Raw genomic sequence first — 12217 nt, 5'->3', positions numbered from 1 at the left:
CGTTGGGATGTCTTTTGTCGGTTTTGGAAATCTTTTTGTATTATGGATATTAAGACTGATCTAATGTAAGAGTATCCCCTCTCTCACCTATTTATTTAGATTATTAATTTTGAGATAGGATCTCAAAATAAATAATACTGTGTCACCCAGGCTGCAGTGCAGTGATGGGATCATGGCTCGTTGCAGTCTTGATGTCCCAGGTTCAAGCGAGCCTCCTACCTCAGCCTCCAGAGTATCTGAGACTACAGACATGTGCCACTATGCCCAGCTAATTTTTTGAAAAAGTTTTCTGTAGAGATGGGGTCTTGTTATGTTGCCCAGGCTGGCCTCCAACTCCTAGACTCAAGTGATCTTCCTGCCTCGGCCTCCCAAAGTTCTGGGATTATAGGCGTGAGCCACACTGTTCCTCCCTCCCCATCCTTTTGACTTCTTTTCTTGTATTGCTGGTCATAGTGAAATTGTAGTTTTTAACGTAATTTTTTTTTCCATTAAGGACTGGGTTTCCAGTCCTGGTTAAGACAGTCTGTGCCCAGATTATACATATAATTTCTTAGGTTATTTTGGAGTTTTATTTTTCCATTTAAATAGTACGTTAATATTTTTGCATGTTTATATGGATAGGCAGTTATGCTAGTGCCATGTATTAATCATCTCTGTTTGAAAGTTGTTTTTCTTGCTTGTGTGGGAGTTAGGTACTTGCTCTCCTTAGCCGAATCTCCCTTACGTCTAGGATTGGGATTAGAGGATGCTTCTCAGCATCCTGGAGTGCTGGATCCCATTCCAGATTGATAGACCCTCCTAAGAATTACTCCAAAGAGTCTGGAGTGTTCTGGGAATACCATACAGAGATCTTGAGAAGGGAACATTGGGATTTGCTTTTTGGCAAATAAGGCCAGTTAGGGATCTTATTTTCCTTACATTACTGTCTTGGATCCTCTCTTTTTATACCTAGGACACAGTAAGTAGTGGGATCTGAGACCTTACAGGGAAACCACTGTATTGTAGTGCCTTCATTTAGTGAGGCTTTTTTTTTTTTTCACCTTGCCCTGATAGGGAGCCCTTTATATAATCTGTTAACTGTGTAGACAATCCAGAACTTTATTATGAATCCTTTAAATTACTTGTCATAAAAGCTCCAGGAAGATTTACCATGGTAGTTGTGGGGAGGGAGTAGCTTTAAGTACTCCTAGCACATCTTTGAGTGCCAGGGAGTACCCCATTTTAAGAATCTTCACCTCTTTTGTTTTGCAAATAGAGAAATTTTTGTTTTGGGATACCCGGTCTGTTGATCTGTCTCCCTGTGTTGCCCATGCTGGCCTCGAACTACTAGGCTCAAGTGATCTTCCCGCCTCAGTCTCCTGAGTGGGTTGGGATTACAGACCCTTGGGCATCCTTGAGAACTTTAAAGTTGCCTAGATAATGATGATCACCCAGATCTGGGAGGCAAGAAGTCAGACTTTTGCAGCTTGAGTTTCTTTTTTTTTCAGACAGAGTCTTGCTCTGTCCTCCAGGCTGGAGTACAGTGGCAGGGTCTTGGCTCACTGAAACCTCTGCCTCTCGGGTTCAAGTGATTCTCCTGCCTCAGGCTCCCAGGTAGCTGGGACTACAGGTGTGTACCACCATGCTCAGCTAATTTTTGTGTTTTTAGTAGAGATAGGGTTTTGCCATGTTGGCCTCGAACTCCTGACCTCAGGTGGTCTGCCTGCCTCGACCTCCCAAAGTGCTGGGATTACAGGTGTGAGCTATCATGCCCAACCTTCAGCCTGAGTTTCTTATCTGAACTATAAAGCACAGAAACACAGTTTCTCAGTTCTACCGGTGATGGCACATAGGTAGTAGTACCATTCTAGATGTATGTGAGAGAAGTTAATTCATTACATACAGTGGATGCCTTACTGCATTGGGCTGTATTCTCGTAGAATCCTGGTTAAAAAAGATTGTTTGCTATGTTCAGTTTTCTCTTTCATTTTGAAAATCCTGTTAAATGGATCATGCAGTGTAGGGTGCAGAGCAGGACTGGACGTGTTGATTTTAGGGGTCAGTAAACCATGGGTGGAGATGTCTGAATAGTTGGAAGTTGGGTTTCGAATCAACAGAATAGATTGTTTTTCCATATGTAGATTTGGGAAATCAGTGGAAGATCAACTAATTTTTGTACTTTTAGTAGAGATGGGGGTTTCACCATGTTGGCCAGGTTGGTCTCAAACTCCTGACCTCAGGTGATCTACCTGCCTCAGCCTCCCAAAGTGCTGGGATTACAGGCGTGAGCCACCTGCCTGGCCTCAATGCAATTTCATTATACATAAAACAGCATCAGTTGTCAGAGGCGCTGTACCATGAAAAGAAATGTGCCAATTAATCTGAACAATGGTTATCTTTATTTTTTAATATTCTTACGTAGTTATTGAAAGATGTCCTTCAAACAGTCCCATACATAAAATGGGAAGTTAAAGCAAAAGAAATTCATTAAAATATATTCGTATTCAGATATCTGCGTTTCTTCTCAAAATATCTTCCTCAGTGCCATGGAGAGTATTGGTGTTGTCAGCAAACTTTCAAAGTGTTCTCCTGGCTGGGCATGGTGGCTCACACCTGTAATCCCAGCACTTTGGGGGCTGAGGTGGGTGGATCACGAGGTCAGGAGTTCGAGACCAGCCTGGCTAATGTGGTGAAACCCTGTCTCTACTAAAAATAAAAAAATTAGCTGGGCGTGGTGGCACGTGCCTCTAGTCCCAGCTGCTCGGGAGGCTGAGGCAGAAGAATCGCTTGAACTGGGAGGTGGAGGTTGCAGTGAACCGAGATCAGGCCACTGCACTCCAGCCTGGGCGACAGAGCGAGACTCCATCTCAAAAAAAAAAAAAAAAGTGCTCTTCTCTGTTGTCTCCAGGATTTTCTTCCAATAATTTTTACTCATTTTGTGAGCTTTGATCCTGGTGCTTTCTAGATTTTATCAGAAGGTGTCAACAGACAAACATTCTGATAAGAAACCACAATCATTCCTACAGTGGTTCTTTGTTGGTTTGCTGAGTGAAATGCTAAGGGGTTACCATCAGGTGCCACAGAAAATCGCAGGCAAACCAAGTTTGAGTACTAAAGAGTGACATTTATATTCTGACTGACGTGTCATTTGACATGTGTCTATCAGCTATTCCAAGATGCCATCCATTTTAAGAAGCATCCTGATTTCAGAGATGTTAAATCAGTCAAATTGATGGGCTGGAAAGGTAGACTGGGGCCAGAGTATGAATCAATAAATAAACTGATAATTGATCAAGGGATAACAAGTGATAATAAAATCCATTGTGGCAGCTCTTGGGGGAAAAATAAAAAACCCGAGGTGCTGAATTTTGCTTGAATTACATTAGTAACTTTTTCTCATGGGCTGTATATTTTGTAGTCAAATTTATCCACAGCAGTAATATTTAACCGATGTAGTTGGGGCAGGTGGAGAGTTAACCTAGTCAGAGGAAAGACCCTTCACCATCTAACGAACAGCTCAGTGTCTCTAATAAAGAAGGATTTATTTTAATCAGTTTATCTTTAGAAATCCAGTAAGTACTTTACCACAAGTTTGCATCAAGAATTAAGCCATGAACTGCACTTTTTCCTTTTTTTTTTAACACATTTGAGAAGGCATAAAAAATGTAAAGTTACTTCTGACTGTTGTGCCAAATCTAGAGAGAAAAATAAAATGTTTAAATTTCATGCCAGCGATTCCTGAGAATTAAAAAGAAAAACAGTAGTCTTAAAGCTGGAGTGACAAACTATGTAAGAATACTTGATCAAGTTTGAGGGAAGCAGTAATGTGAGTCTGATACTTTCTTTTGCTTACTTAAGAGAATAAATGTGAACTACAGGTGTGATTCCTTCCTGACAGGAATTTACCATGAAAATTTTAATAGGCTGGAATCTTGAGATTGGAGTCATTAAAAAGTTGGGTTAAGCCAAGGATAGTTCCTAACCTCTACTTAGGAGGATTGTACTGTATGGTTTTTTTTTTTTTTCGTTTTTTTTTTTTTTTTTGGCTGGCTGTTCTTTTGTTGTCATTAAAAAAGAAAAAAGGCAGTTTGTTTTGCAATCAGAAAACTCTTCTAAGAAGAATTTTGAAATACGAGAGTTACACTTTTAGGGTGTAAATCTTGGATTTTTTGGTTCTGCACTTCCATTTTAAAACTTCGGATTCAGGCTGCGCTGTTTCTGATTACATTTGGTAGTCTGCCAAATATTAAGGTTTTAACGTTTCCATTTACTCCTTTATAAGGTTTCTGTTTACTCCTTTATAAGGAATGTAAATTTAGTGTTGTAATGAATTGCAGGGGTAGGAAGGCATTAGTGGGTTTTAAATCTAAAGTAATAGATGAATTTGTAATCGTAGTTATTTTCCAGTCAAAGTGATTTTTCTAGACTAGGACGGTATATTCTTAATGGGTTTATTAGGAAAGTTCCTGAAGGGACATCTCTACAGATTTCTAAGCCATAACTCAATCAAGGTACCTGATCTATTGATCGGTATTTTAAACATTAAAATTTTCTTTCAGCTCGAATCTAGGGTTTGGACAAGATAATTGCCTTACCAGTTGTGAGTTAGTTTTTGATACTTTGGGAACCTTGCCTTAAATATCTTTTTATGATAGGTGCCTTATTTCCCCTGATTAACATTACTACCAGACTCAGTCTTGTAGAGTTTAAAACTATATGAACTGGCAAAAGGATTTCATCGTTTGGTTCATAGTAATTTAGTGAAAAGAGCCCAAGACAGATGAGGTTTTAAATTTGTATTTTTAAACTAAGGAGTGAAACTTTGGGGCTATATAAGATGTGTATTGTTTCAACTTTCCTTTCTTTAAAATGAGTGCCCTTATAAAATGAGTGGTTTGTAAATGATATTTTGTCTGTCCTCATACAGTGTCAGTAGGTGACTTTTCCACAGTCAGGGGTCCATAATACATCTGTTTAGATTTTTTGCTATATTTGTAATATTAATCTTTTAACTCCTGAAATATATTCATACCGTGTTTCTTTCTGTTTAGCCTATAGGATTTTTTTTTCCACAACAGCTCCTGTCAAGTTGAGAAACTTTTTGTTTTTCAGGTATATTCTGTAATTTCAAAAATATATTCATTAAGTAAGCAGATATCCTGTGTACGTTTTTCTTTCCACAGGCCATTTAAGCACCCATCTAAAAAACAGTGAGTAGATCTTTACAGTAAGGTAGAATCTACAAGACAAACTGAAGAGAAAAGCAAAGTTCAGAACAAATTGTAGCAAATGTTTAACACTTTAAAGGAGATTTGTGTATTATTAAAATTACATTTTTCCCTGTGAATTACTTGTTCATCTAGTTCATGTCCATCGATACCTTTTCTATCAGCTTGTTCTTAGTCACTTAAGAATATTTGGATTGGGGATTTAACCCTCTTGTATGCTGTTTCACCACCCTTTTCTCCTTTGTATGTGATACTTTTATATTTTAGCTTCTTGGTAGTATACTTTTATCAAACTTTGTGGCTTTTGGATTCTGTTTTTTGATTAGAAAGGCCTTCCTTACTGCAAGGTTGTAGATAATTGATTCCTGCTTTCTCCTGGAATTGTTATTGATTTTTTTTTGAAGTTTGAATGTTTTATCTATTGAATTTTTTTTTTTGCTGGTGAAGACATCCATTTCTGTTTTCCCTAAGAATTATTTAAATGTTTCAGTACCATTTTAAAAAGAGTCCATTCCTTCCCCATTTGTAAATTCCTGAATGACTTTAGGCCTACTTTTGGAATCTGTGTTCCGTTCCTTTAAAATATCTTTTCCATCTTCATTATTGTAGTTTTAAAATAATCTCTAAGGTTTGGTAAGTATAGAGTGTTATTGTTCCCTCCCATCCCAGCCCCCCATCCCCACCCCATTTTAGAAGTTTCCTTTTGGAATGCTGTCTTTTTAAAAATTTTTTGAGATAGGCTTATTTTATTAGGTTATTCCCCCCCCTCCCGGGCCCAACCACATACACACTCTTAATATTTCAGTGGGATCCCATTGAAATTGTAGGTTTATTTTAGGGGCATATTGAAATTTTTGTAATATCAAGGTCCCTAAGAACATGATGGTGTTTTACATTTTCCTAAATTTTGTATTTATATTTATTAGAGCTTCAGACATTTTTGTAAATAGCTTCTGTGCATATTTTTGTTGAGGACACTTGTAGGATTTATTTTCTGGTTGTTGCTGTAAGTAGAATTTTTTTGTATAAAATTTTTATTTTACAGCTGCCTGTTTACATGTAGAAAGCTAGTGGATTGTTAACTTGCTGCTTAAGTGGATCTTTGACTAGAACCTTTTTTAAAAAAATTGTTTTATACTAGATTGCTTTTGAAATTAGTTCTTCGGAGAGTGCTTTTTCACTGCTCAAGGATTCCTTCTACTCCTTCCATCCCTACCTTCATTTTACACTTAATTTATGGCATTTTTTGTTTGTTTTTGAGATGGAGTTCTTGTTGCCCAGGCTGGAGTGCAGTGACGCTATCTTGGCTCACTGCAACCTCCGCCTCCCAGGTTCAAGCGATTCTCCTGCCTCAGCTTCCCAACTAGCTGGGATCACAGTCATGCGCCACCACACCCGGCTAATTTTATATTTTTAGTAGAGATGAGGTTTCTCCATGTTGGTCAGGCTGGTCTCGAACTCCTGACCTCAGGTGATCCGCCCGCTTCGGCCTCCCAGAGTGCTGGGATTACAGGTGTGAGCCACCGCGCCTGGCCTAATTTATGGCATTTCTGGTTTTTTATTACATGTTGCCTATTTGTTGTTTTGTCAGAGTTATGTGGGCATTTTAAGATTTTTTTCCTGCTTATCCATAGCAAGCTGTGAACGTTTTAAGATTTTGAATACACTTCAGATGTGTTATATTGCCTAGTTATTCATGATTATCTTATAGTTAAGAGTTTCAAATGTAAACATTGTTGGACTGTGTGAGTGAACAAGACAAGTGACCTTTTAATAAGGATGCCTTGAAATCTTCCATGTCTGCATATGTATGGTAAGAAGAAAAAGAAATGTCAAAGGCTTTTTTCTGAGAAATATGGGGCCTGAGCCACATGGGTGTGAATAGGAAGAGAGACAGTCAAAATCTCCAAAGATTGGGGATTGAGGACAGAAATTATGGAGACTTAAAGGCATAAAGCCCCCTGCCATGTGCAGACAAATGTGGCTGTTACTGGTGTCTCCTGAGTATCAGATTTTGGCAAAGACCCCGCCCTGTCAATTTGGGTCTCTTGAGCAGGCGGGGAGACCTAGCATCATTCTGGTGGCTTGGGGAGTACAAAAATACGTTTAAAAGTATTGACTGTGTCCTATCAGGTGGACTAAATTTTAGAGAAATCTGGCCATTAGAAACACGTTTGTCTAAAATTTAGGACTTGGGGATTAGATTTTATGGAGTAGGATGTTAGAAGTTGTTCACTGCAGTCCAAATAAATTTTAAGGACTAGGCGTCAGGCCTTAATCTAGTAAATCTTATGGCAGAATGATACTAGCAATGAGTAGATGCTCAAGGGCCGGAGTGTGGTGGCTTACGCCTGTAATCCCAGCACTTTGGGAAGCCAAGGTGGGCGGATCATGAGGTCAGGAGATGGTGACCGTCTTGGCCAACATGGTGAAACCCAGTCTCCGCTAAAAATACAAAAATTAGCTGGGCATGGTGGCGTGTGCCTGTAATCCTAGCTACTCGGGAGGCTGAGGCAGGATAATCACTTGAACCAGGGAGTTGGAGGTTGCAGTGAGCTGAAATTGTGCCACTGCACTCCAGCCTGGTGACAGAGTGAGACTCATCTCAGAAAAAAAAAAAAAAAGTGCAGAGCTGTGTTTTAAAGTTTGTGAAAAATGTGCACTCAAAGTTGATACTGATGTTTATGGTGGAAGTGTTTGTGGGAAAGGTATAAGTGATTTTTAGATGGAAAATAAGATTCTTATTACAAAGGAGGGTGAGAAAGATTATTATAAAGGTGAGAAAGGAGAGTGAAATTTTCTAGTGATTTAGAGTTCTGATTTGAACTAATCCACTATGAATTATACAGAAACTAGAAAGATTAATTTGTGAGACTTTTCAAAGTTTGTGAGAGTTTGTTGAAGAACTAGAACATGTTAGTGGAAGTTGAAAATACGGCTGTCTTGTGATGGGAGAGATGCTTTACTAATATTCATAAACATGGAAATTCTCGGTTTCTGAAATTTGTTAAAAAATGGCAAGGGTATAAATACAGTTATATTTGCTGGTAATATAACTGTGAATGCGCGGACCAAAGTGATTGTTGAAAGTGAATGTGGGCCAGGTATGGTGGCTCACGCCTATAATCCCAGCACTTTGGGAGGCCGAGGTGAGTGGATCACCTGAGGTTAGGAGTTCGAGACCAACCTGGCCCACATGGCAAAACTCTGTCTCTACTAAAAATACAAAAAAATTAGCCAGGTGTGGTGGTGTAGTCCCAGCTACTGGGGAGGCTGAAGCAGGAGGATCGCTTGAGCCAGGGAGGTGGAGGTTGCCTTGAGCCAAGATTGCACCACTGCATTCCAGCCTGGGCAACAGTGAGACTCTGCGTCAAAAAAACCAAAAAAACAAAAAGTGAATGTGCCCTGCTAGAAACTGTCCAGAAAGTCATTATTAGCGTGGTCAGATAATCAAAAGCCTGAACTAGAGTGGCAACTCTTAATATTTAAATTTAGGGAGGATTAATTAATAAACATCTCCAGAATTGCAAGGCAGGAGCTACTATAGCAGTCTTTTCTTTTTTTTTTTTTCCCCTTCCTTGAGATGGAGTTTTGCTCTTGTCACCCAGGCTGGAGTGCAGTGGTGTAACCTCGGCTCACTGCAACCTCTGCCTCCTGGGTTCAAGTGATTCTCCTGCCTCGGCTTCCTGAGTAGCTGGGATTAAAGGTGTCTGCTATCACATCTGGCTAATTTTTGTATTTTTAGAAGAGATGGGGTTTCACCATGTTGGCCAGGCTGGTCTCGAACTCTTGACCTCAGGTGATCTGCCTGCTCCGGCCTCCCAAAGTGCTGGCATTACAGGCGTGAGTCACTACACTGGGCCTACCATAGCAATCTTCAAGAGAAGGGTATCCTTGGTTTTAGGCCCCAGTGAGAATGTTTGTATAGAAATGTCCAATAGCACACAAATAAATGAAACAACAGGCAGTTGGAGCTGGAGAAGAGGAGTGAACCATTCCCACTGCCAGTTTATATTTTATAGTCTTAATTTGCCTAGAAAAATGTCTGACACAGAGTATGCCCTTAAATATTGTTTTTTTTTTTGTTTTTTTTGTTTTGTTTTGTTTTGTGATAAGCTCGTAATCTGTCACCCAGGCTGGAGTGCCGCAGCATGGTCATGGCACAGCAGCATGATCATGGCTCACTGTAACCTCTGCCTCCCAGGCTCAAGTGATCCTCCCACCTCAGCCTTCCAAGTAGCTGGGACCACACACGCCACCAGGCCCGCCTAACTTTTTTGTATTTTTGGTAGAGATGGGATTTCACTCTTGCCTAGGATGGTCTCAAACTCCTGGGCTCAAGCTGTCTGCCTTTCTTGGTCTTCCAAAGTGCTGGGCTCCCGGGCTTGCTTTGTTTTTTATTACTGTTACCCCTCTTCCATCTACTTTGTAAGTTTCAAAAACAAAAACAAAAAAGAACAAAACATTTTTTGTTGTTGTTGTTGTAAGTTTGCCTTTTCCCTTTATTCTCTTTTTTTGGGTTTATTTTATCTCTTTAGTGTTACTTAATGGGCTTTTGGGAAGGAGTGAGATAAACAGATGTGTTTGTTTTTGCCTTGCTTTGACGAGGTATTATGCATGTGTTTATATAGCTAGTTTGCTGTGGACATTATAGAGTCGTGTGATAAAGATGTTTTAGAAAAGTATTTCCTACGTACCCCATGGTTGAAAGTATGTATGAGCATTTGACTAACATTCAGTAATTTGCGGTTCTGATTCATAGTAATATAACGTCATTTAATGTTCATTGTAATCATATAAGTGCTAAGGACTGCTTGCCTGTGGTTACAGAGTGGTGGAATCAGGATTTCAGCAACAGTAATTCTATACCCAAGTCCTTTGCTCTTTCTTCAGTATGTCAGATCTTATGGTTTCTTCCAGCTGTATTAATCAAAGGAAGATAGAGTAAGAAGGCTAATTTTAATATTAATTTTAAGCCTGAAAAATGACCACCAGTTGTTACTGAGAATCTGTATTCATTCCAACATAGTTGTGAACAATGTACTCACTATAGCCCAATTTTAAGGGAAGGGAAAGAGAAGTATGTAGAAAAAATAAGATTAAGTTAATGGCAAAGATAGTATTCAAAATGTAGTCATACATTTTACTGAAGGTGGACTATAATACTGATAACATTTATAACAAAATTGAGTTCTTACTTTGTGCCAGGTACTGTGCTAAACATTACTTCCTTTAGTTCTCGTGATTTTTCATTAGGTGGATGATACTGTGATTAATTTCATTAGTTCAAAACTGTATTCAAGAATATGCAAGTGATAGAGTTTGGGTATGAATCCTGGCAACCAGCACTTTAGAGCTTGAACTCTTTGTCACAGTAGTAAATACTGAACTCTTAGTCACAGTACTAAATAACTGCCTTGCTGAACTAATACCTGAGATGTTCCAGGGATGTACATTTACTTTTGCTAATTCCCAGGTAGATGACACCAGGTGAAAAATGAGGTTCAGAGAGATTAAGTAACTTAAAAGATCATGTATCTCGTAAATGGTAGAGATGGAAATCAAACTCACATCTGCCTAATTCCAAACCTGTGTTCTTTCAGTACTCCCTATTATCTTTGTATCTCTAATACAGCCTTTTAGAGTTATGAAGTGCTTTAATATTGATATACTTTTATAATGTTTTTGTGTCTTGCAGGGATTTATCAAAGATGTTCATGAAGACTCCCTTACAGTTGTTTTTGAAAATAAGTAAGTTATTTTTGTTGACGAAAGCCTTAATATTAGAGATGGCAGTGCCAAACTGTTTGCTTCTGGGGGGTGGGGAGGTTTGGTTGGTTGGTCATAAGTCTAGCTTTGATAACTGTTTGTTTTTCTGTCCATAATTGTCACTTTTTTCGTAACGCTCTTCTTTGCCAGAACATGTATAGATATGAATCAGTTTTCCAGAAATAGATGGCACAAATTAGATGATAATATGCTTAATACTTAAAAGCCCAGAATTTTCAAATGATGTTGTAGAAGGTCTTCCAGTTGACTACTGGTCATCAGAATAATTGTTAAGCCATCTTTAATTGCCTGAGGGGTATGTAGTCTAAAAATGGGAAAGACAGCATACTGAGCTTGGTTAGGAAGGGCTATAAAAGAGCACTGGGCTGGGTTTGGTGGCTCATGCCTGTAATCCCAGCACTTCGGGAGGCCGAGGTGGGCAGATCACCTGAGGTCGGGAGTTTGAGACAGCCTGGCTAGCATGGTGAAACCTCGTCTCTACTAAAAAATACAAAAAAATTAGCTGGGCATGGTGGCGGGTGCTTGTAATTCCAGCTACTTAGGAGGCTGAGGCAGTAGAATCGCTTGAACCCGGGAGGTGGAGGTTGTAGTGAGTGAGCTGAGACTGCACCATTGCACTCCAGCCTGGGTGACAAGAGGGAAACTGTCTCCAAGAGCACTGTTTAATTGATGGTCAGAAAAAAACTGTTCAGCTTCCACTTTTAAGCTGTTTCTGGAATTGCCTGAAAAGATCATTGCCTAACAGCTGCTTCATGTGGAAACAAGTGTTGGGATGATTTCTATCTTTGAGCAGCTGCCATTTGGACAGTAATGGTTAAAAGAAAGCATCCCCAAATCTTTTACTTGTCAGCTGCTAGTTTGCCCAGCCTAGGCAGATGGAAACTTGAGGGACATTTTATGTCATGGTATACTTCTCAGACATACAAATGACCTATGAAAAATTAGAGTAGGGAATAATTTTTTACTTTATAATTTCAGCTTTTAAAATACAACATAAAAAATGTCAGTTAACTACTAAATTGGTTTAATACATTAATATTTGCTACAGAGTTAAAAGTAAGCTTTTTGTAGGTTCTAATTATAATGTATGTATCCACTGTAGGAAAGATAAATGGAATGAGAAAACGAAATCTTTTGTAATTCAGCTGTTCAAAATAATTGCTGATAATTTTCTGTATTTCTGTGAACATGTATACTAAAAAGAGTTAAACAGTTTATAT

The 12217-nt window shown here is 39.0% G+C and overlaps 1 protein-coding gene across 5 annotated transcripts in view; it reads left to right on the top strand.

Moving 5' to 3' along the window:
* The window catches only part of FXR1 (FMR1 autosomal homolog 1), a 71048-nt gene that overhangs the window by 10253 nt on the left and 48578 nt on the right, over positions 1-12217 (top strand). For all 5 annotated transcript variants that reach the window (XM_023187664.1, XM_023187662.1, XM_023187660.1 and 2 more), the window contains exon 2: positions 10906-10958. In XM_023187664.1, coding sequence (XP_023043432.1) covers positions 10906-10958 — 53 coding nt within the window. The remainder of the gene's footprint in view (positions 1-10905; positions 10959-12217) is intronic.

Source organism: Piliocolobus tephrosceles, chromosome 2, assembly GCF_002776525.5.
Source record: "Piliocolobus tephrosceles isolate RC106 chromosome 2, ASM277652v3, whole genome shotgun sequence".
Taxonomy (NCBI): Eukaryota; Metazoa; Chordata; class Mammalia; order Primates; family Cercopithecidae; genus Piliocolobus; species Piliocolobus tephrosceles.
This window is presented reverse-complemented; position numbering and strand designations above follow the sequence as displayed.